The following is a 26309-nucleotide window of genomic DNA, read 5'->3' on the forward strand; positions in this document are numbered from 1 at the left end:
GGCGGGGGGCAGGGGAAGCTTCAGAGCCATGGAGGACAGCACAGCAATAGGGGTGCACAGGGCAAAGTGGAGACATTCCCGCACAGAGGATCTGTGCTGACCAGCACTCACCAGCCCGAGAGGCTTGTCTGCTCACCCGCCGGGGCGCGCGGGGGCTGGGAGCTGAGCCTCGGGCTTCGGAGGTCAGATCCCAGGGAGAGGACTGGGGTTGGCTGCATGAACACAGCCTGAACGGGGCTAGTGTGCAACAGCTAGCAGGGAGGGAGTCTGGGAAAAAGTCTGGAATTGCCTAAAAGGCAAGAGACCATTGTTTCGGGGTGCGCAAGGAGAGGGGAATCAGAGCACTGCCTAAACAAGCTCCAGAGATGGGTGTGAGCTGTGGCTATCAGTGTGGACACGGGAGACAGGCATGAAATGCTAAGGCTGCTGCTACAGCCACCAAGAAGCTTGTGTACAAGCACGGGTCACTATCCACACCTCCCCTCCCAGAAGCCCGTGCAGCCCACCACTGCCAGGGTACCGTGATCCAGCGACCACTTCCCCAGAAGAACACATGGCACACATCAGGCAGTTGCAACGTCATGTTGGCCTCTGCCACTGCAGGCTCACCCCACATTCTGTACCGCTCCTTCCCCCTGGCCTGAGTAAGCCAGAACCCCTGAATCAGCTTCTCCTTTATCCCCGTCCTCTCTGAGTGAAAAACAGATGCCCTCCGGCGACCTATACGCAGAGGTGGGGCCAAATCCAAAGCTGAGGCCAAGGAGCTGTACAAACAAAGAAGAGAAAGGGAAATTCCTCCCAGTAGCCTCCGGAGCAGTGGATTAAATCTTCACAATCAACTTGATATACCTGTATCACTGGAATACCTGAATAGACAATGAATCATCCCAAATGTGAGGCAGTGGACTTTGGGAGCAACTGTAGACTTCAGGTTTGCTTTCTGCATCTAATTTGTTCCTGGTTTTATGTTTATCTTAATTGAGTATTTAGAGTTTATTATCATTGGTATATTTGGTTATTAATTTGGTTGCTCTCTTCCTTTTTATATATATAGATATAGATACAGATATTTTTTTCCTTTTTCTCTTTCTGTGAGTGTGTATGCTTCTTTCTGTGATTTACTCTGTATAGCTTTTCTTTTACCATTTGTCCTACGGTTCTGTCTGTCCATTTTTATTTATTTTTTTCTTTCCTTATTTATTACCTTTTAATTTTTCTACTTTTTAATAATTCTTTTATTTTAATAAATTTATTTTATTCTTTCTTTCTTTCTCCCTTTTCTTCTGAGCCGTGTGGCTGACAGGGTATTGGAGTTCTGGCTGGGTTAGAGGCCTGTGCCTCTGAGGTGGGACAGCTGAGTTAAGGACATTGGACCACCAGAGACCACCTGGCTCCATGTAATATCAAATGACAAAAGTTCTCCCAGAGATCTCCATTTCAACGCTAAGACACAGCTCCACTCAATGACCAGCAAGCTACAGTGCTGGACACCCTAAGCTAAACAACTAGCAAGACAGGAACACAACCCCACCCATTAGAAGAGAGGCTGCTAAAATCATAATAAGCTCACAGACACCGCAAAACACACCACCGGATGGGGTCCTGCTACCAGAAAGACAAGATCCAGCCTTACCCACCAGACCACAGGCACCAATCCCCCCCACCAGGAAGCCTACACAACCCACTGAACCAACCTTAGTCACTGAGGGCAGACACCAAAAACTTGAGAACTATGAACCTGCAGCCTGTGAAAATGAGACCCTAAAAACAGTAAGTTAAGCAAAATGAGAAGACAGAGAAACACACAGCAGATGAAGGAGCAAGGTAAAAACCCATCAGACCAGACAAATGAAGAGGAAATAGGCAGTCTACCTGAAAAAGGATTCAGAGTAATGATAGTAAAGATGATCCAAAATCTTGGAAATAGAATGGAGAAAGCACAAGTAATGTATAACAAGGACCTAGAAGAGCTAAAGAGCAGACAAACAATGATGAACAACAAAATAAATGAAATTAAAAATTCTCTAGAAGGAATCAATAGCAAAATAACTGAGGCAGAAGAATGGATAAGGGACCTGGAAGATAAAATAGTGGAAATAACTATGGCAGAGCAGAATAAAGAAAAAAGAATGAAAAGAATTGAGGACAGTCTCAGAGACCTGACGGACAATATTAAAGGCACCAACATTCGAATTATAGGGGTCCCAGAAGAATAAGAGAAAAAGAAAGGGACTGAGAAAATATTTGAAGAGATCAGAGTTGAAAACTTCCCTAATATGGGAAAGGAAATAGTCAATCGAGTACAGGAAACGCAGAGATTCCCATGCAGGATAAATCCAAGGTGAAACATGCCAAGACACGTATTGATCAAACTATCAAAAATAAAGTAAAAAGAAAAAACATTAAAAGCAGGAAAAACAACAAAAAACATACAAGGGAATCCCCAAACGTTAACAGCTGATCTTTCAGCAGAAACTCTGCAAGTCAGAAGGGAGTGGCACAATATATTTAAAATGATGAAAGGGAAAAACCTACAACCAAGATTACTCTACCCAGCAAGGATCTCCTTCAGATTCGACAGAGAAATTAAAACATTTACAGACAAGCAAAAGCAAAGAGATTTCAGCACCACCAAACCAGCTTTAAAACAAATGCTAAAGGAATTTCTCTAGGCAGGAAACACAAGAGAAGGAAAAGACCTACAATAAAAATGCAAAACAATTAAGAAAATGGTAATAGGAACATACATATCGATAATAACCATAAATGTAAATCGATTAAATGCTCCAACCCAAAGACATAGACTGGCTGAATGTATACAAAAACAAGACCTATATATATGCTGTCTACAAGAGACCCACTTCAGACCTAGGGAAACATACAGACTGAAAGTGATGGGATAGAAAAAGATATTCCATGCAAATGGAAATTAAAAGAAAGCTGGAGTAGCAATTCTCATATCTGACAAAATAGACTTTAAAACAAAGACTATTACAAGAGAAAAAGAAGGACACTACATAATGATCAAGGGATCAATCCAAGAAGAAGATATAACAATTGTAAATATTTATGCACCCAACATAGGAGCACCTCAATACATAAGGCAAATGCTAACAGCCATAAAAGGGGAAATCGACAGTAACACAATCATAGTAGGGAACTTTAACACCCCACTTTCACCGATGGACAGATCATCCAAAATGAAAATAAATAAGGAAACACAAGCTTTACATGATACATTAAACAAGATGGACTTAATTAATATTTATAGGACATTCCATACAAAAACAGCAGATTACACTTTCTTCTTAAGTGCTCATGGAACATTCTCCAGGATAGGTCATATTTTGAGTCACAAATCAAGCCTTAGCAAATTTAAGAAAATTGAAATTATATCAAGTATCTTTTCTGACCACCACACTACAAGACTAGATATCAATTACAGGAAAAATATGTAAAAAATACAAACACATGGAGGCTAAACAATACACTACTAAATAACGAAGTGATTACTGAAGAAATCAAAGAGGAAATCAAAAAACACCTAGAAATAAATGACAATGAAAACACACGACCCAAAACCTATGGGATGCAGCAAAAGCAGTTCTAAGAGGGAAGTTTATAGCAATACAATCCTACCTTAAGAAACAAAAAACATCTCAAATAAAGAATATAACCTTACACCTAAAGCAATTAGAGAAAGAAGAACAAAAACAACCCAAAATTAACAGAAGGAAAGAAATCATAAAAATCAGATCAGAAATAAATGAAAAAGAAATGAAGGAAACAATAGCAAAGATCAATAAAATCAAAAGCTGGTTCTTTGAGAAGATAAACAGAATTGATAGACCATTAACTAGACTCATCAAGAAAAAAAGGGAGAAGACTCAAATGAATAGAATTAGAAATGAAAGAGGAGAAGTAACAACTGACACTGCAGAAATACAAAGGATCATGAGAGATTACTACACGCAACTCTATGCCAATAAAATGGACAACCTGGAAGAAATGGACAAATTCTTAGAAATGCACAACCTTCCGAGACTGAACCAGGAGGCAACAGAAAATATAAACAGACCAATCACAAGCACTGAAATTGAGACTGTGATTAAAAATCTTCCAACAAACAAAAGCCCAGGACCAGATGGCTCCAGAGGCAAATTTTATCAAACATTTAGAGAAGAGCTAACAGCTATCATTCTCAAACTCTTCTAAAATATAGCAGAGGGAGGAACACTCCCAAACTCATTCTACTAGGCCACCGTCACCCTGACACCAAAACCAGACAAAGATGTCACAAAGAAAGAAAAATACAGGCCAATATCACTGATGAACATAGATGCAAAAATCCTCAACAAAATACTGGCAAACAGAATCCAACAGCACATTAAAAGGATCATATACCATGACCAAGTGGGGTTTATCCCAGGAATGCAAGGATTCTTTAATATACACAAATCAATCAATGTGATAAACCATATTAACAATTTGAAGGAGAAAAACCATATGATCATCTCAATAGATGCAGAAAAAGCTTTCGACAGAATTCAACACGCATTTATGACAAAAACTCTCTAGAAAGTAGACATAGAGGGAACTTACCTCAACATAATAAAGGCCGTATATGACAAAACCACAGCCAACGTCATTCTCAATGGTGAAAAACTGAAACCATTTCCTCTAAGATGAGGAACAAACCAAAGTTGTCCAATCTCACCACTATTGTTTAACATACTTTTAGAATTTTTAGCCACAGCAATCAGAGAAGAGAAAAATATAAAAGGAATCCAAATCAGAAAAGACAAAATTATGCTGTCACTGTTTGCAGATGACTTGATACTATACACAGAGAATCATAAAGATGCTACCAGAAAACTATTAGAGGTAATCAATGAATTTGGTAAAGTAGCAGGATACAAAATTAATGCACAGAAATCTCTTGCACTCCTAGACACTAATGACACTAATCATGAAAAATCTGAAAGACAAATTAAGGGAACATTCCCATTTACCACTGCAACAACGAATAAACTACCTAGGAATAAACCAATCTAAAGAGACAAAAGACCTGTATACAGAAAACTATAAGACACTGATGAAAGAAATTAAAGATGATACAAACAGACGGAGAGGTATACCATGTTCTTGGATTGGAAGAATCGACATGGTGAAAATGACTATACTACCCAAGGCAATCTACAGATTCAATGCAATCCCTATCAAACTACCACTGGCATTTTTCACAGAACTAGAACAAAAAATTTCACTATTTGTATGGAAACACAAAAGACCCCAAATAGCCAAGGAATAAAAAATGGCTCAGAAGTTTTTAAAAAGAACCAAATCAAAATTCAAGAACTGAGAAGTAAACTTCGTGACCTTCTAAGGATTTCTAATCTGTGCTCTGTGGTGAAGAAGCAGAAATATGGACCTTACTTTAAACGTGTGTACTTCTGCCTCAGGTTAGAGGCTTGTGGCAAGGAATGGCTGGTATAGGGAAAAGGCTAGAAGCTTATTCCTAACTGCCCTCTTCCTTACTTATCTAGAATTTGATAGTGCTCACAAAAAACATGCTATTTGCTGTTCATTGCAGCTCTATTTACAATAGCCAGGACATGGAAGCAACCTAAGTGTCTATCGACAGATGAATGGATAAAGAAGATGTGGCACATATATACAATGGAATATTACTCTGCCATAAAAAGAAACGAAATTGAGTTATTTGTACTGAGGTGGATGGACCTAGAGTCTGTCATACAGAGTGAAGTAAGTCAGAAAGAGAAAAACAAATACCGTATGCTAACACATATATATGGAATCTAAGAAAAAAAAAAGGTCATGAAGAACCTAGGGGTAAGACGGGAATAAAGACACAGACCTACAAGAGAATGGACTTGAGGATATGGGGAGGGAGATGGGTAAGCTGGGACAAAGTGAGAGAGTGGCATGGACATATATACACTACCAAATGTAAAATAGATAGCCAGTGGGAAGCAGCCGCATAGCACAGGGAGATCAGCTCGGTGCTTTGTGACCACCTAGAGGGGTGGGATAGGGAGGATGGGAGGGAGGGAGACACAAGAGGGAAGAGATATGGGATCATATGTATATGTATAACTGATTCACTTTGTTATAAAGCAGAAACTAACACACCATTGTAGAGCAATTATAGTCCAATAAAGATGTTAAAAAAAATGCTATTTGCTATAAAACTCATTATTCCTTTGTGCAGTGATTTTGTAATAGTTTTGTCACCTTTATATTTCTGATTTCCCAGCAGCACTATCTCACATTCTGATGCCCCCTAGAAATACCCTACCTTATTAAGATTCTGAAGAAGCTTGGAGATACACCAGAAATACATCTACACGTGGAACAACTCCTACAGAACACCTACTGAAAGCTGGCAGAAGACCTCAGACCTCCCAAATGGCAAGAAACTCCCCACATACCTGGGTAGGGCAAAAGAAAAAAGAATAAACAGAGACAAAAGAATAGGGACTGGACCTGCACCAGTGGGAGGGAGCTGTGAAGGAGGAAAGGTTTCCACACACTAGGAAGCCCCTTCACGGGCGGAGACTGCGGGTGGCGGAGGGGGGAACCTTCGAGGCCGCGGAGCAGAGCGCAGCAACAGGGGTGCAGAGGGCAAAGCGGGTAGATTCACACACAGAGGATCGGTGCCGACCGGCACTCACCAGCCCGAGATGCTTGTCTGCTCACCCACAGGGGCAGGCGGGGGCTAGGAGCTGAGGCTCAGGCTTCATTCGGAGCGCAGGGAGAAGACCGGGGTTGGCGGCATGAACACAGCCTGCAGGGGGTTAGTGCACCACGACTAGCTGGGAGGGAGTCCGGTATAAAGTCTGGACCTGCCGAAGAGGCAAGAGACTTCTTCTTACCTCTTTGCTTCCTGGTGCGCGAGGGGAGGGTCGAGCGCTGCTTAAAGGAGCTCCAGAGACGGGTGCCAGCCGCGGCTAAAAGCACGAACCCCAGAGACGGGCATGAGACGCTAAGGCTGCTGCTGCCGCCACCAAGAAGCCCATGTGCGAGCACAGGTCACTATCCACACCCCCCTTCCGGGGAGCCTGTGCAGCCCGCCACTGCCAGGGTCCCGGGATCCAGGGACAACTTCCCCGGGTGCAACGTCACGCCGGGCTCTACCGCCGCAGGCCCGCCCCGCACTCTGTGCCCCTCCCTACCCCGGACTGAGAGAGCCAGAGCTCCCGAATCAGCGGCTCCTTTAACCCCGTCCTGTCTGAGCGAAGAACAGACGCCCTCCTGTGACATACACGCAGAGGCAGGGCCAAGTCCAAAGCTGAGCCCCTGTGGGCTGTGAGAACAAAGAAGAGAAAGGGAAATCTCTCCCAGCAGCCTCAGAAGCAGCGGATTAAAGCTCCACAATCAACTTGATGTGCCCTGCATCTGTGGAATACATGAATACACAACGAATCATCCCAAATTGAGGAGGTGGACTTCGGGAGCAAGATTTATGATTTTTTCCCCTTTTCCTCTTTTTGTGAGTGTGTTATGTGTATGCTTCTGTGTGAGATTCTGTCGGTATAGCTTTGCTTCCACCATTTGTCCTAGGGTTCTGTCCGACCATTTTGTTTTGAATTTTTTTTCTTAATAATTATTTTTTATTTTAATAACTTTATTTTATTTTACTTTATCTTCTTTCTTTCCTTCCTTCCCTCCTTCCTTTCTTCCTCCCTCCTTCCCTCCCTCCCTCCCTCCTTCCCTTCTTTCTTTCTTCCTACTTCTACTAATTCGTTCTTTCTACTTTTTCTCCATTTTATTCTGAGCCGTGTGGATGAAAGGCTCTTCGTGCTGCAGCCAGGAGTCAGTGCTGTGCCTCTGAAGTGGGAGAGCCAACTTCAGGACACTGGTCCACAAGAGACCTCCCAGCTCCACATAATATCAAATGGTGAAAATCTCCCAGAGATCTCCATCTCAACACCAGCACCCAGCTTCACTCAACGACCAGCAAGCTACAGTGCTGGACATCCTACACCAAACAACTAGCAAGACAGGAACACAACCCCACACATTATCAGAGAGGCTGCCTAAAATCATAATAAGTCCACAGACACCCCAAAACACACCACCAGACGTGGACCTGCCCACCAGAAAGACAAGATGCAGCCTCATCCACCAGAACAGAGGCACTAGTCCCCTCCACCAGGAAGCCTACACAACCCACTGAACCAACCTTAGCCACTGGGGACAGACACAAAAAACAACGGGAACTACGAACCTGCAGCCTGCAAAAAGGAGACCCCAAACACAGTAAGATAAGCAAAATGAGAAGACAGAAAAACACACAGCAGATGAAGGAGCAAGATAAAAACCCACCAAACAAATGAAGAGGAAATAGGCAGTCTACCTGAAAAAGAATTCAGAATAATGATCGTAAAGATGATCCAAAATCTTGGAAATAGAATAGACAAAATGCAAGAAACATTTAACAAGGACCTAGAAGAACTAAAGATGAAACAAGCAATGATGAACAACACAATAAATGAAATTAAAAATACTCTAGATGGGATCAACAGCAGAATAACTGAGGCAGAAGAACGGATAAGTGACCTGGAAGATAAAATAGTGGAAATAACTACTGCAGAGCAGAATAAAGAAAACAGAATGAAAAGAACTGAGGACAGTCCCAGGCATTAAACGCACCAACATTCGAATTATAGGGGTTCCAGAAGAAGAAGAGAAAAAGAAAGGGACTGAGAAAATATTTGAAGAGATTAGAGTTGAAAACTTCCCTAATATGGGAAAGGAAATAGTTAATCAAGTCCAGGAAGCGCAGAGAGTCCCATACAGGATAAATCAAAGAGAAATACGCCAAGACACATATTAATCAAACTGTCAAAAATTAAATACAAAGAAAACATATTAAAAGCAGCAAGCGAAAAACAACAAATAACGCACAAGGGAATCCCCATAAGGTTAACAACTGATCTTTCAGCAGAAACTCTGCAAGCCAGAAGGGACTGGCAGGACATATTTAAAGTGATGAAGGAGAAAAACCTGCAACCAAGATTATTCTACCCAGCAAGGATCTCATTCAGATTTGATGGAGAAATTAAAACCTTTACAGACAAGCAAAAGCTGAGAGAGTTCAGCACCACCAAACCAGCCTTAAAACAAATGCTAAAGGAACTTTTCTAGGTAAGAAACACAACAGAAGGAAAAGACCTACAATAACGAACTCAAAAAAATTAAGAAAATGGAAACAGGAACATACATATCGATAATTACCTTAAATGTAAATGGACTAAATGCTCCCACCAAAAGACACAGATTGGCTGAATGGATACAAAACAAGACCCATATATTTGCTGTCTACAAGAGACCTACTTCAGACCTAGAGACACACACAGACTGAAAGTAAGGGGATGGAAAAAGATATTTCATGCAAATGGAAACCAAAAGAAAGCTGGAGTAGCAATTCTCGTATCAGACAAAACAGACTTTAAAATAAGGACTATTATAAGAGACAAAGAAGGACACTACATAATGATCAAGAGATTGATCCAAGAAGAAGCTATAACAATTGTAAATATTTATACATCTAACATAGGAGCACCGCAATACATAAGGCAAATACTAACAGCCATAAAACAGGAAATCGACAGTAACACATTCATAGTAAGGGACTTTGACACCCCACCTTCACCAATGGACAGACCATCCAAAATGAAAATAAATAAGGAAACACAAGCTTTACATGATACATTAAACAAGATGGACTTAATTGATATTTATAGGACATTCCATCCAAAAACAACAGAACACACATTTTTCTCAATTGCTCATGGAACATTCTCCAGGATAGATCATATCTAGGGTCACAGGTCAAGCCTTGGTAAATTTAAGAAAATTGAAATTGTATAAGTATCTTTTCCGACCACAACGCTATGAGATTAGATATCAATTACAGGAAAAGATCTGTAAAAAATACAAACACATGGAGGCTAAACAATACACTACTTAATAACGAAGTGATTACTGAAAAAATTAAAGAGGAAATGAAAAATACCTAGAAACAAATGATAACACAGACATGATGACCCAAAACCTATGGGATGCAGCAAAAGCAGTTCTAAGAGGGAAGTTTATAGCAATACAATCCTACCTTAAGAAACAGGAAACATCTCGAATAAACAACCTAACCTTGCACCTAAAACAATTAGAGAAAGAAGAACAAAAAAACCCTAAAGCTACCAGAAGGAAAGAAATCATAAAAATCAGATCAGAAATAAATGAAAAAGAAATGAAGGAAACGATAGCAAAGATCAATAAAACTAAAAGCTGGTTCTTTGAGAAGATAAACAAAATTGATAAACCATTAGCCAGACTCATCAAGGAAAAAAAAGGAGAAGACTCAAATCAATAGAATTAGAAATGAAAAAGGAGAAGTAACAACTGACACTGCAGAAATACAAGAGGTCATGAGAGATTACTACAAGCAACTCTATTCCAATAAAATGGACAACCTGGAAGAAATGGACAAATTCTTAGAAATGCACAACCTGCCAAGACTGAATCAGGAAGAAATAGAAAATATGAACAGACAAATCACAAGCACTGAAATTGAAACTGTGATTAAAAATCTTCCAACAAACAAAAGCCCAGGACCAGATGGCTTCACAAGCGAATTCTATCAAACATTTAGAGAAGAGCTAACACCTATCCTTCTCAAACTCTTCCAAAATATAGCAGAGGGAGGAACACTCCCAAACTCACTCTATGAGGCCACCATCACCCTAATACCAAAACCAGACAAGGATGTCACAAAGAAAGAAAAATACAGGCCAATATCACTGATGAACATAGATGCAAAAATCCTCAACAAAATACTAGCAAACAGAATCCAACGGCACATTAAAAGGATCATACCCCATGATCAAGTGGGGTTTATTCCAGGAATGCAAGGATTCTTCAATATATGCAAATCAATCAATGTGATACACTGTATTAACAAACTGAAGGAGAAAAACCATATGATCAACTCAATAGATGCAGAGAAAGCTTTCAACAAAATTCAACACCCATTTATGATAAAAACCCTGAAGAAAGTAGGCATAGAGGGTACTTTCCTCAACATAATAAAGGCCATATATAACAATCCCACAGCCAACATCATCCTCAATGATGAAAAACTGAAAGCATTTCCACTAAGATCAGGAACAAGACAAGGCTGCCCACTCTCACCACTCTTATTCAACATAGTTTTGGAAGTTTTAGCCACAGCAATCAGAGAAGAAAAGGAAATAAAAGGAATCCAAATTGGAAAAGAAGAAGTAAAGCTGTCACTGTTTGCAGATGACATGATACTATACATAGAGAATCCTAAAGATGCTACCAGAAAACTACTAGAGTTAATCAATGAATTTGGTAAAGTAGCAGGATACAAAATTAATGCATTCCTATACACTAATGATGAAAAATCTGAAAGTGAAATCAAGAAAACACTCCCATTTACCATTGCAACAAAAAGAATAAAATATCTAGGAATAAACCTACCTAAGGAAACAAAAGACCTATATGCAGAAAATTATAAGACACTGATGAAAGAAATTAAAGATGATACAAATAGATGGAGAGATATACCATGTTCCTGGATTGGAAGAATCAACATTGTGAAAATGACTATACTACTCAAAGCAATCTACAGATTCAATGCAATCCCTATCAAACTACCAATGGCATTTTTCACAAAACTAGAACAAAAAATTTCACTATTTGTATGGAAACACAAAAGACCCCGAATAGCCAAAGCAATCTTGAGAACGAAAAACGGAGCTGGAGGTATCAGGCTCCCTGACTTCAGACTATACTACAAAGCTACAGTCATCAAGACAGTATGCTACTGGCACGAAAACAGAAAGATAGATCAATGGAACAGGAGAGAAAGCCCAGAGATAAACCCACGCACATATGGTCACCTTATCTTTGATAAAGGAGGCAGGAATGTACAGTGGAGAAAGGACAGCCTCTTCAATAAGTGGTGCTGGGAAAACTGGACAGGTACATGTAAAAGTATGACATTAGATCACTCCCTAACACCATACACAAAAATAAACTCAAAATGGATTAAAGACCGAAATGTAAGGCCAGAAACTATCAAACTCTTAGAGGAAAACATAGGCAGAACACTCTATGACATAAATCACAGCAAGATCCTTTTTGACCCACTTCCTAGAGAAATGGAAATAAAAGCAAAAATAAACAAATGGGACCTAATGAAACTTAAAAGCTTTTGCACAGCAAAGGAAACCATAAACAAGACGAAAAGACAACCCTCAGAATGGGAGAAAATATTTGCAAATGAAGCAAGTGACAAAGGATTAATCTCCAAAATTTATAAGCAGCTCATGCAGCTCAATACCAAAAAAACAAACAACCCAATCCAAAAATGGGCAGAAGATCTAAATAGACATTTCTCCAAACAAGATATACAGACTGCCAACAAACACATGAAAGAATGCTCAACATCATTAATCATTAGAGAAATGCAAATCAAAACTGCAATGAGATATCATCTCACACCAGTCAGAATGGCCATGATCAAAAAATCTAGAAACAATAAATGCTGGAGAGGGTGTGGAGAAAAGGGAACACTCTTGCACTGCTGGTGGGAATGTGAATTGGTACAGCCACTATGGAGAACAGTATGGAGCTTCCTTAAAAAAACTACAAATAAAACTACCATATGACCTGCAATCCCACTACTGGGCATATACCCTGAGAAAACCATAATTCAAAAAGAGTCATGTACCAAAATGTTCATTGCAGCTCTATTTACAATAGCCAGGAGTTGGAAACAACCTAAATGTCCATCATCGGATGAATGGATAAAGAAGATGTGGCACATATATAAAATGGAATATTACTCTGCCATAAAAAGAAACAAAATTGAGCTATTTGTAATGAGGTGGATAGACCTAGAGTCTATCATACAGAGTGAAGTAAGTCAGAAAGAGAAAGACAAATACCATATGCTAACACATATATATGGAATTTAAGAAAAAAAATGTCATGAAGAACCTGGGGTTAAGACAGGAATAAAGATACAGACCTACTAGAGAATGGACTTGAGGATATGGGGAGCGGGAGGGGTAAGCAGTGACAAAGTGAGAGAGTGGCATGGACATATATACACTACCAAACGTAAAATAGATAGCTAGTGGGAAGCAGCCGCATAGCACAGGGAGATCAGCTCGGTGCTTTGTGACCGCCTGGAGGGGTGGGATAGGGAAGGTGGGAGGGAGGGAGATGCAAGAGGGAAGAGACATGGGAACATATGTATATGTATAACTGATTCACTTTGTTATAAAGCTTTCAGAAACTAACACACCATTGTAAAGCAATTATACTCCAATAAAGATGTAAAAAAAAATGCTTGTGTACATAATGATTTATTATTTATAAAAGCCCCGTGGAACAGACACAGCAGGTACTACTCATACTTCATGTGAAGCAACTAAAAGTCAGTTTAAGTGCTCAAGAGCACGTAACTAAAGTCTGGAACTACCACTAAAACACTAGTTCTTTGATTACCTACACCAGTGTTTTTTCCCCCCCACCCTGTGACCATAATAATCTAGAATAATAGCTTTCTACTTTTTTGGTAACATTTCCAGTCATCCTACAATGACCTTTTTCAAATATCCCTGTAGTTTAGCAGGCAGTCATGCTCGCATACCCAGGTGGTTGACCTCAGTGTGGACACGAACTCAGTTTTCCGTGGATGTGGGACAGTGGCCCTCCATTGCTAATTGGTGGTGGGAAGAGCTCTAGATTTTTTTTCACTCCAGGGAAGTGACTCATCTTTTCAGAGTAAAAAGATGGAAATTTTTATAAGTATTTTATATTTGATCTATCTTTGCAAGATTGATATCTTCCTGGTCCAAAAGAACTTCAGTAGATTCTGGAGACACAAATACACAAATACCCTTCAGGATGGAAAGTACCTCAGAACAACTCTAGACATATGGGAACTGCATTGTGCCCTACATATATTACTCCATTTTCTCCTACGTTCTTAAAAGCTGGCACCATTGGAAACAAGAGAACTCGCTGCATCAGCCCACACGATTCTCCAACATGTCCCTGCATTACAGGTGTGGTGAGGGTGAGTCCAATCTTCACCGCCTTGAGGCAGCCAAAACTGTGTCGACCTGTCTGGCACCCTTCATTACTAGTAAGTTGGCTTAGTGTTCCCCATCTTTCCTTTTTAATAAAAGTATTCTCAGTTATATAGTTTGAAAAGTATCCTTCTGTGATAACTAGGGCAGGAAATTTTGTCACTAAAAAAATTTACACACACACATGCACAGTTTTTTTTCACACACACAGCAAAAACAAGCATGAATGAAAGTATAAAGCTCTTAGGACCCTCTCATTGAAAAGGGCTATACACCGGAACGCTAAATGATTGTCCAATTCTGATGCTGGAGAAGGTCAAGAAAAATGTGTTACAGATATGTGGTTTTAGCATGCTTCATCATATTAAGATGCCACATAGGTAATTATTATGGCCTAAATATTTATCTATAGTTAACCAAATTTGCAAGAAAAGGTGACAGAAATGAGTCTTAAAACATCCAGATGCAATTTGGTTTTAAACATGCTCTGTGGTGTTAAAAAAAGAAACTAAATGGCCTGTTAATATGGCCATCTGACATGAGACATGTGAGGCCTGCATAGCAGTTAGTAATAAGGCCTGGTCATATTAGGCAGAAAAGTGAAGGTCATTTGAAATAATAATTTCTTTGAAATGTGTTATGCTCCAGCCATACCGAAATTCTTTCATTTCCTTACAACATGTACTTTCTCACCTCCAGACTACTTCACATATGCTTTTCCCAATCCAGAAAAGTCATTTTCTCTCTCTTCACCTAACTTTTACTATACCTTCAGGTCTGTGCTTCCATGTCACTTCCTTTAGGAATTCCAGAAGGATTCCTGTTATTAGTTATTCATGTTGTATATTCTCAAAGTAATCTTCATTGTTTCTATCAGAGCCCTTAAAGTTATTATAAATTATTTTTCTGCTAGACATAAGCTCAGTTCAAGGATTATTTTGATTTCTCAGTGCCTACTGACAGGGAGTAGTACACAATGGGCATTCAATAAATGGTGATAAGTGCTCAGAAAAAAATATTAAAATAGATTTGGAGATAAACTGAATTGAAAGTATAAATGTTAAGATTTAGAATTATTATTGGTCTTTATCTCAAGCTCAGGGCTATACACCTTAACCTTATCTTCCTTCTCAGTTTCAAGTGCCAGATTTCATATTAAGGTTTAAGAATGAACACTTTGATTGAATTCTCTGAGTCATAGAAATTATCCATCTCTCTTGAGGTGGTAGGGTAAGAAAAAACTAATCTGCACCTACCTTAAAATTCATCTACAGAACACCATAACGGTGGAAGGAAAACTAGAATTATTCACTGATAACAGGAATGTGTAAGTTGAAAATCTAAAAAAACTTCAAACTATTAGAATTAATAAAGAAATTCTGTAAGTTCACTGGATCTATAAAAAACACTTGTATTTCCATGTAAATACAACGTTAGCTTTTTAGTTTCTAGTGAAACATTAGTTTAACATTAGTTTCATGATTGTAAATAGATTGGAAGATTCAATATTACTATCATGTCATCTCTCCCCTAATCCATCTACAGAATAATTTCAGTATTAATAAAAATCCCAGCATTTGTGTGTGTGTGTATTTGTGTGTGTGTGTATATTGACAAATTGATTTCAAAACCTATATGGAAGTGCAGAGGCCTAAGAAAAGCCAAGACAATCTTGAAGAAGAAAAAGTTGGAGGATTCACACTACCATATATAAAGACACATTTCAAAGCTATAGACATTAAGAAAGATTGGTACTGGGGCAAACAAAGACTAATAGACCAATAGAAAAGAAAAGAAACCAAGCCACACATATATGGTTGCCTGATATTTAGCAAAGGTACCATTATCATTCGGTGAGGACATGAGGGTTATCAGTAGACTAGATAAATAGTTTGTGGTATACTGTATCAGATAATGAGATACTACAAGGCAATGTAGAAGTGTGGAATTCTGCTACTCACAATAACATGAATGAATCTCGCAGACAAAATGTTGAATGCAGGCATCTACATGAGGGTCAAGAACAGGAAACCTGATCTTTGGTAACAGAAGACAAATATTGGTTAGTTTTGTGGAGTTTATTGACTGGAAGGGACATGAACAACTCTTCTAGGGTACTTATAATGTGTATTTTTATCTGTATGATGGTTTCATGGTTTCATGTAAAAATCCATCAGGCTGAACAATTAAAATGTATGCACTTTATATATGCTATGTCTCAGTTTAAAAAAGGAGTCAAACATTAAGAGAAGCTTGCAAAAAAAAAAAAACTTTTAAGGAGTTTTAAGAAGAGGAGAATGACCAACAGAGATGGGGATGGGGGAGGGGACCTGAAGAATCCATTTGATTCAGCACCAAAGAGGCCCTTGATGAGACCTTTCCATAAAGTGGAAAACCTGAGTCCAGTTTTCAATGATTCAAGCTGTGAATGGAAGAAAGAACTACAAAAAGTTATAGTACATTAATCCTTGCTATCCAAGCAGGGAAAGAAAGAGGATGGCAGCTCGAAAGGGCTGTAGGGTAAGAGAAGAGTGTTTCATTCTGAATAAAAATGAGGCTTTGTATTATTCCTTAACATCCATAAAAACTATTTCTAGTCCATATAAATCTAACTGGATCTCAAGTGTTAAATTCAGCAAAGAAATTTTTCTCCTCTGCTTTTTTGATCAGAAGAAAGAGTGTACACTTCCAACGGAGTTTGGAAAATTACATACCAAAATTTGAATTATTCAACTTTTTATTAAAAATTGCCCACCTATAGACAAAGCGATAAAGAGGCATGGACATATATACACTACCAAACGTAAGGTAGATAGCTAGTGGGAAGCAGCCGCATAGCACAGGGAGATCAGCTCAGTGCTTTGTGACCGCCTGGAGGGGTGGGATAGGGAGGGTGGGAGGGAGGGAGACGCAAGCGGGAAGAGATATGGGAACATATGTATATATATAACTGATTCATTTTGTTGTGAAGCTGAAACTAACATACCATTGTAAAGCAATTATACTCCAATAAAGATGTTTAAAAAAAAAAAAAAGAAATATGCAACTTAATTTCACATGGTTAAGCAAATAATAAATAAGTAGGTAAAGAGAGAAAAAAACAAATAAAATATTAACAAGAGTCAAATATATGACTAAAGAAAATAAATAAATAAATAAATAAATAAAAATTGCCCACCTATAAAAGAGTTTGCTTAAATACATCTAACTAAGGGAGAGTTTACAAAATTAATTGCTCTGAAAATGCACACCAAAATATAGCCCTTAACTCAATAATTATTTTATCTTCTCTCTGTCAATTCATGTGAAGTGTGCAGGCTGATAATTGCTGAGTGATAACTACACTTTTTACTGTTCCATGAATGTTCAATACTGTTACATATATTTTGGTATTTTTTCCCTCCAAGTCCCTCTTTTCTGTAAACTTACAGTGATAAAAAGAGGAGATGAGTTACTTTTATTACAGATTCTACCTTATTTGAAACACACTAAGTTCATATGATTTTCATAAAAGGTCCAAGGCTTTTCATAGAGTTTTATACTTTACTAGCAACATCAGCAATACTCATGCACAAAAGTATGTCTGCCCCCTCCCAGAAGAATATATAAACAGTAAATGACTTACTATAATGTGCTGATAAGGATCTATAAATGACATGTTGATTTCAATTACAGGAAATCTCTTCACACTTCAAAAGTCTTCTCTGGCACTCTAGCTTCTTTAAAACCTACAAAATAAACAATCTTTATTGTTAAGCCTTCTCTTGGATGTATTCCCAAGATTTAGATGATAATGGGTGTGAACCTTAGGAAGTAAAACTCTACCCAAGGGGACCAGTTAGATTGAGCTCCTTAATTGTTTATATGCATGGGTATACTCACATAATTTAGGAAAGGATAAACATATTCTGATAGTACTTCTTAATTTCCATATTTCTTTGTTCAAATTTATTCTGCGAGTAATTATTGGGAAACTCCAGGATTTTTTTTTTTGCATTTGCCAAGTATTTCATGAGAAATATATTGAAATTACAGAAAATTAAAATTGTTTTTGTACTATTTATAATTAAAAAACCACATGCCACTGTTTGTTTTCTTAACTGGATCAGTATTACACAAATTCACAATAAAAAAGGAACATTTTTCACTTTAGCTATTTGTTAAGAATTTTAAAAACATATTCATGTTAAATTTCAATTTTAATGCTGATGTTTTAAAAGAAATGTTTGTTCATTCTGAAGTACCAGTTTAACTTGAAAGCAGCTAAATGAAATATTAAACAATTAGAAACAGTGCTGTACAAAATGATGGAAACAAGCAAAAAGTGGAACTAGAGAATAACCTGAGACCTGATCTCTGGAAAGGAGCTAACTATAGAAGGTGAGGCGGAATGAATTTAGAATATAGTGTTCCAGGCGGGCAATTTGAGGAACTGAGAGAAGACAAGTGGCTGGTGAATGGTGAGCAAGAGTGAAAATGGCTTATGATGAGTTTGGAAATAATAGTCATGGACAGATCATGTAGAGCCTTGTAGGCAACTGTTCACTAGATATAGCTCACCTATTCTCCAGGACACAGCTTAAATGTCACCTTGACAGAGAAGCCTTCCATGACCTTCAGAATACGTTTGGTCTGCCTGTTACTGGTTCCATTTATACCTTGTACTTCTCTTTCAAGCCTTTCATTCCACTTATACAATGTCTGCCTTTCCTGAGAGAATTAAAGATGCATAAAGTTGGTGACCACATTTATCTTGTTCAAAGAGTTATCCATCCCTACTGCCTAGCGCTATGCCTAAAAATATAGTAGGTTCAGGATAAATATTTGTTGGATAGATGGGTGGATGGATGGATGGATATTACATTATGTCAGGTTTATGTATGAAGGAAATTCACAGACTAGCACTGACACTCTCTTTTGATGTCTCTCTTTTTCATTCCTAACTATCCTTAACGTCAAAGGATGTTAAATATCACTCTCTAATTAAAAAAAAAAAGCAGAATAAGTGAAATTCCAGAAGGTGTAAGACTAGTACTCAAAATGTTTAGAGGAAGTTTGTTACTGGAGCCCAAAGTTTGGTGTCAGCAACTTTATTTCCTCTTCTCATTTCTAGCAACTCCATTCATAACCCCTGTGTTTACCACCCAACTATTCACCACTACTACTGTCACTACCATATCCTGCATCAAGACCTGGATAGAGGCTCTCTATATATTAAAGCCAAAAGCGGGAAGCATGTGTACAACAGCTAACTGCCCAGGTCTATTAGGTTAGAAACTACAAGGCAAACAGATATTTAAAAACATCGCTCATGGCACTTTATCCTAGAGCAACATCCTTTTGTTCTTTAAATCCATTCAGGGGTATCTCTTTTCCTACCTTACTAAGCTTAAAAATAAAAACAAGAATGGAAAATAACTGAGCTGATACAGAGTCTGAACATTGTAGGGGAAGACTCCATAGAACGAGCAGAGGAAAGTCACTAAAACAAACAAACAGCAACAGTAAACTTCCCAGAGAAAGGATCAGAATCCATGAGTTGCTATAATATATAATCTAAAATACCCAGTTTTCAGCAACAACAACCACTAGAAACAAAAAAGAAAAACAGGAAATTGTGACCTCATGAGCCACACACAGGGAAAAAAGCAGTCAATAATAACTATCTCTGAAGGACCCCAGATTATGAACTTAAGAAATATTTCACAGCATCTGTTATACGTTCACAGAACTAAAGGAAAGCATGAACTAAAGGAAAGTATGTTGCAATAACATATCAAATAGAAAATAGCAATAAAGAAATACAGACATTAGAAAAAATAACCAAATGGAAAATCTGGAGTTAAAACATAACTGAGGACTTCCCTGGTGGCACAGTGGTTAAGAATCTGCCTGCCAATGCAGGAGACACAGGTTCGAGCCTTGGTTGGGGAAGATCCCACATGCCGCAGAGCAACTAAGTCCATGCACCACAACTACTGAGCCTGTGCTCTAGAGCCCACGAGACACAACTACTGAGCCCGTGTACTACAACTACCGAAGCCCATGCGCCTAGAGCCCGTGCTCTGCAACAAGAGAAGCCACTGCAATGAGAAGCCCGCGCACCGCAATGAAGAGTAGCCCCCGCTGGCCTCAACTAGAGAAAGCTCACACGCAGCAACGAAGACCCAACGCAGCCAAAAAATAATAATAATAATTAATTAATTTTAAAAATAACTGAAAAATTTATTAGAGAGGATAAACAGATGTGAGCTTGTAGAAGAATCAGTGAATTGAAAGGTGCCTCAATAGAGATTATTCAATCTGAAGAACAGAAAAATAAAATTAAAATAATGAAGAAAAATGAACAAAGCCTCAAAGACTGGGGACAACATCAACCACACTAATGTATATGCAAGTGGAATCTCAGAGGGGAGAGAAAAAAAGGAAAGAAAAAATATTTGAAGAAATAATGGCTGAAAATTTCCCAAATTTGATTAAAAACATGTTGAAAAGCTCAACCAGTTCCAAATGGGAAAAATACAAAGAGATCCAAACCTAGACATATTCTATGTGTTGAGTTCTATCTGTTGAGTATCCAAGACAAAAATAAAATCTTGGAAGTTACAGAAGAAAAAAGGTTCATCATGTACAAGGTAACCAAAATAAGATTAATAGATGACTTCTCATCAATGGAGCTTGAAGGCAACTGGACGACATATTCAAAGTGCTGAAAGAATAAAACTGTCAACCAAGGATACTATATCCAATAAAATTATCCTTCAAGAAAAGAAGAAAAAAAAGACATTCCCACATCAATACAGACTGAGATAATTTTTTTTGCTAGGAGATATGCATTACAAGAAATAGTGGAAAACATTCAGGTTGAAAGGAAGTGACACCAGATAGTAACTCAAATCCACACAAAGAAATAGAGAGCACTGATACAGGTAAGTATATAGAAAATTTTAAATGATGGTATAAATACATATATTTTTTCTCTTCTCTTAACTGATTTAGAAGTCAATTACATAAAATAATAATAAAATTGTGTTGTTGGACTTAAAGATGTAATATATATGAAAATAATAGTACAAAAGAGGGGAAGAAATTGGGGCTATAACAGAGTAAGGAAAGAACACAAGATGGTAATTGAATCCGTAGGAAGAAAGAAATTGTAAATAAATACATCAATATAAAATATTTTATAAATACAATTTTTCTCTTTTCTTCTTAATCTTCTTTAAAAGAAAAGGAATATGTAAAGCAATAAATTACAATACTATATTGTTGGGTTTACAACATATATAGAATTAATATATATGATAATAACAGCACAAAGGAGTGGGGAGGGATTGGAACTATGTTAGAGCAAAGTTTCTATATTTTACTGGAATTATTATTTGCATAAAGTAGATTGTAATAAATTAAGGTGCACCTAGAAATAATTCCTAGAGTAACCACTAGGAAAATCACTCAAAAATATATTAAACATAAAATATATTAAAACATCAACAAAGGAACTAAAATGGTCTGCTAGAAGATACCAACTTAACACAAGGAACAGAGGAACAAAAAAAGAAATGAGACATATAGAAAACAGAAAGCAAAATGGCAGAGGGAAATCCAACCATAACTATAATATAGTAGTCCCTTCTTATCTGCTGTTTCCCTTTCCAAAGTTTCAGTTACCTGTGGTCAACTGAAGTCCAAAAATATTAAGTGGAAAATTCCAGAAATAATTCATAAGTTTAAAATTTTGCACTGTTCTGAGCAACACGATGAAATCTCATAATATCCTGCTCCATCCCACCCGAAACATGAATCATCCCTTTGTCCAAAGTATTCTACCCATTAGCCACTTAGTAGCCATCCTGGTTATAAAACTGACTGTTGCAGTATCTCAGTGTTTGAATTCAAGTAACCCTTATTTCACTTAATAATGGTCCCAAAGCACAAGAGCAGTGATGCTGGCAATTCAGATATGCCAAAGAGAAACTGTAAAGTGCTTCCTATAAATGAAAAGGTGAATGTTCTCAACTTAAGGAAAGAAAAAAAAAATTGTATGCTGAGGGTGCTAAGATCTACAGTAGGAAGGAATCTTTTATCTGTGAAACTGTGAAGAAGAAAAAAGAAATCCGTGCTAGTTTTGCTGTCACACCTCAAACTGCAAACGTTACTGCTACAGTGCCGATAGGTGCTTAGCTAAGGTGGAAAAGGTATTAAATTTGTACCATAAAATACTTTGAGAGAGACCAAATTCATATAACTTTCATTACATATATTGCTATAATTGTTCTATTTTATTATTAATTATTGTTGGTAAACTCTTACTGTGCCTAATTTATAAATTAAACTTTATCATAGGTATGAATAAGAAAAAACATAATATATGTAGGATACAGCATACCTGAGATTTCAGGCATCCACCAGGAGTCTTTGGAACATAACCACTGCAGATAACTATAATATTAAATGTGAATGAATTTTACTCTCCAATCAAAAGGCAGAGGTTGTCAGGCTCGATAAAATCTAATACATACAAAAGACTAATAAAATCCAAATAAGGTTTGTAGTTAATATCATTCTATCAATGTCAGTTTCCTGGTTTTGATAATGAACTATGGCCATTCAAGATATTATATTTGGGAAATCTGGGTAAAGAATATATGGAAGTTTTTTTGCAATTTTTCTTTGATGTGGACCATTTTTTTAAAGTCTTTATTAAATTTGTTACAATATTGCTTCTGTTTTGTGTTTTGGTTTTTTGGCTGTGAGGCATGTGGGATCTCAGCTCACTGACCAGAAGTCAAACCCACACCCCCCACATTGGAAGGCAAAGTCTTAACCACTGGACCGCCAGGGAAGTTCCATATTTTTGCAATTTCTTACCTTAAATTATTTCAAAATAAAAAATTAGTTTAAAAGTCCAATACACAAGGATAGATGTAATTTATATGTACAATTTTCATTCCAAAGTTATGTTCAAAAGAAGTAACAAAGGAGTCATATGGGAAAATTACTGGGTAAGGTTCACTTTCTTCAGAATAAAATCATTGGTCATTATTGCCAGACAGTGATGACATTTTCAGTCCCAGTTACAAATAGGCACCCATTCATCCTTTTTCCCCCTAAACTGTTAATAGTAACAGTAGGTATTTTAGGTTCTGTGAAATTAAGGCATTTCTGTCCACCTAGCCACATTAAATACCAGGAAAATATCTTTCCCCAAACAACTAGCTTAGCCTGGAAACATTATTGCAACTAATTTGCATAACCACTATCATGAATGATGTATCATGAATGATATCATGAATGAATACTCATAAAACAGCAGTTTTGGGTTTTTTTGTTTTTTATAACTAAGCTGAATAACCAGTCTTTGTGAGTATACAGTCTTTTAAGTCTGAAGCAAGAGATATGAAGCTCATAATTTCTTTTTTTTTCCTTGGCTGCCCTGTAATTAGAAACTTCCTGAACACTAATGAAAGGGAAATGCAGATACACTTTTCAACACACACTTGCCTGTGCAATGCAACTGTTGACTTTCAGTGAATGCTTCATATTGTGTGGTCTGTCCAAAACCCTGTTAGTCATGTTGTCAGGGCAAGATGGACTTCTCTGGGAAAGGTGAAAAAAAAACAAAAAAACAAAACACAGACTAGAGTGTTTTGTCATTCTCTTTCCCTGCCTAGAGTTACACGACAACAGGAAAATAAGAGGTTATCACAAGTATACCACAGAGATATTGCAGGTTTGGTTCCAGACCACCACAACAAAGCAAATATCTCAATAAACCAAGTCACAAAAATTTTTTGGTTTTCCAGTGCATTTAAAAGTTATGTTTACATTGTAATGTAGTCTACTGAGTGTGCAGTAGCATTGTATACAAAAGAACAATGTACAAACCTTAATTTAAAATACTTTATGGCTAACCATCATCTCAGCCTTTAGCGAATAATAATCTTTTGCTGGTGGAGGGTCTGGCCTCGATGTTGATGGCTGCTGACTGATCAGGATGGTGGTTTCTGAAGGTTGGGGCAATTTCTTTTTTGTGTGTGTAGCAATTTCTTAAAATGAGACAACGATGAAGTTTACTGCATCAACTGACTCTTCTTTACAAGAAGAATTTCTCTAGGGCATGCAATGCTGTTTGAGAACATTTTACCCACAGTATAACTTCTTTCAAAATTGGAGTCAAGGGACCTCCCTGGTGGTCCAGTGGTTAAGAATCAGCCTTCCAGTGCAGGGAACATGGGTTCGATCCCTGGTTGGGGAACTAAGATCCCACATGCCGTGGGGCCACCAAGCCCATGCACTGCAACTACTAAGCACACAGGCCACAACTAGAAAGCCCATGCACCACAACTACAGAGCCTGCATGCTGCAACTACTGAGCCTGCGTGCCACAACTAAGACCCGACACAGCCCCCTCCAAAAAATTAAATAAATAAATATTAAAACAAAATGAAATTTGAGTCAATCCTCTCAAACCCTGCTACTGCTTTATCAACTAAGTTTATGTAATGTTTTAAACTTTTTACTGTCATTTCAACAATCTTCATAGCATCTTCACCAGGAGTAGATTCAATCTCAAGAAACCACTTTCTTTGCTCATCCATAAGAAGCAACTCCTCATCCTTTCAAGTTTTATCATGAGATTGCCGAAATTCAGTCACATCTTCAGGCTCCACTTCTAATTCTAGTTCTCCTGTTATTTCCACCACATCTGCAGTTACTTCCTCCACTGAAATCTTGAACTCCTAAAAGTCATCCATGAAGGTTAGAATCAACTTCTTATAAACTTCCTTTAATGTTGATATTGTGACCTCTTCCCATGAATCACAAATGTTCTTCATGGAATCTAGAATGGTGAATCCTTTCCAGAAAGTTTTCCATTGCCTTTGCCCAGATCAATCAGAGGAATCACTATCTATGGCAGCTATAGCCTTACAAAAATGTGTACTCCTTAAAGAATAAGCCTTGAAAGTCAAATGAATTGATGTTGTGTCAACAGGCATAAAAACAACATTAATTTCATTGCACATCTCTGTCAGAGCTCTTGGGTGACCACGTGCATTGTCAGTGAGAAGTAGTAATATTTTGAAAGGCATCCTTTTTTTGAGAAGTAGGTCTCAACAATAGGCTTAAAATATTCAGTAAATCATGTTCTAAACAGATATGCTGTCACACAGGCTTTGTGTTTCCATTTATAGAGTACAGGCAGAGTAGATTCAGCATAATTCTTAAGGGCCCTGAGATTTTCAGAATGGTAAGTGAGCACTGGCTTCAACTTAAAGTCACCAGATGCATTAGCCCCTAACAATAAAATCAGCCTATCCTTTGAAACTTTGAAGCCAGGCATTGACTTCTCCTCCCTAGCTATGAAAATCCTAGATAGCATCTTCCTCCATTAGAATGTTGTTTCACCTCCATTGAAAATCAGTTGTTTGGTGTAGCCACCTTCATGAATGATCTCAGCTAGATCCTCTGGATAACCTGCTGCAGCTTCTACATCAGCATTTGCTGCTTCACCTTGCACTTTGACGTTTTAGAGATGGCTTCTTTCCTGAAACCTCATGAAACAACTTCTGCTAGACTCAAACTTTTCTTCTGCAACTTTCTCACTTCTCTCAGTCTTCATAGACTTGAAGAGAGTTAGAGCCTTGCTCAGGATTAGGGTTTGGCTGAAGGAAATGTGGCTGGTTGGATCTTCTATCCATTCCACTAAAACTTTCTCCATATCAGCAATAAGGCTGCTTCACTTTCTTATCATTCATGTGTTCACTAGAGTAGCATTTTAATTTCCTCAAGAACTTTTCCTTTGCATTTACAACTTAGCTAACTGTTTGGTACAAGAGGCCTAGCTTTTGACTGATGTCAACTTTCAACATGCCTTCCTCACTAAGTTTAAACTTATTTCTAGTTTTTGATTTAAAATGAGAGACACATGACTTTTCCTTTCACCTGAACACTTAAAGACCACTGTAGGGCCTAATTTCAATATTGTTGTGTCTTAGGGAATAGGAAAGCCTGAAGAGAGGGAGAGAGATGGGGAACAGATAATGGATGGAGCATCAGAACACACACAACATTGACCAGTTAAGTTTGCTATCTTATATGGGTGCAGTTCATGGAGCCCCAAAACAATTACGATTGCTTCTTTACCTATAAAAT

The 26309-nt window shown here is 37.9% G+C and overlaps 1 protein-coding gene across 3 annotated transcripts in view; it reads right to left on the bottom strand.

The window, feature by feature from the left end:
- Positions 1 to 26309, bottom strand: part of PLA2G4A (phospholipase A2 group IVA) — a 160975-nt gene that overhangs the window by 119268 nt on the left and 15398 nt on the right. For all 3 annotated transcript variants that reach the window (XM_060142140.1, XM_060142141.1, XM_060142142.1), the window contains exon 2: positions 17779 to 17881. In XM_060142140.1, the coding sequence (XP_059998123.1) occupies positions 17779 to 17811 (33 nt within the window). In that variant the 5' untranslated portion in view covers positions 17812 to 17881. The remainder of the gene's footprint in view (positions 1 to 17778; positions 17882 to 26309) is intronic.

Source organism: Lagenorhynchus albirostris, chromosome 2, assembly GCF_949774975.1.
Source record: "Lagenorhynchus albirostris chromosome 2, mLagAlb1.1, whole genome shotgun sequence".
In the NCBI taxonomy this organism is placed as follows: Eukaryota; Metazoa; Chordata; class Mammalia; order Artiodactyla; family Delphinidae; genus Lagenorhynchus; species Lagenorhynchus albirostris.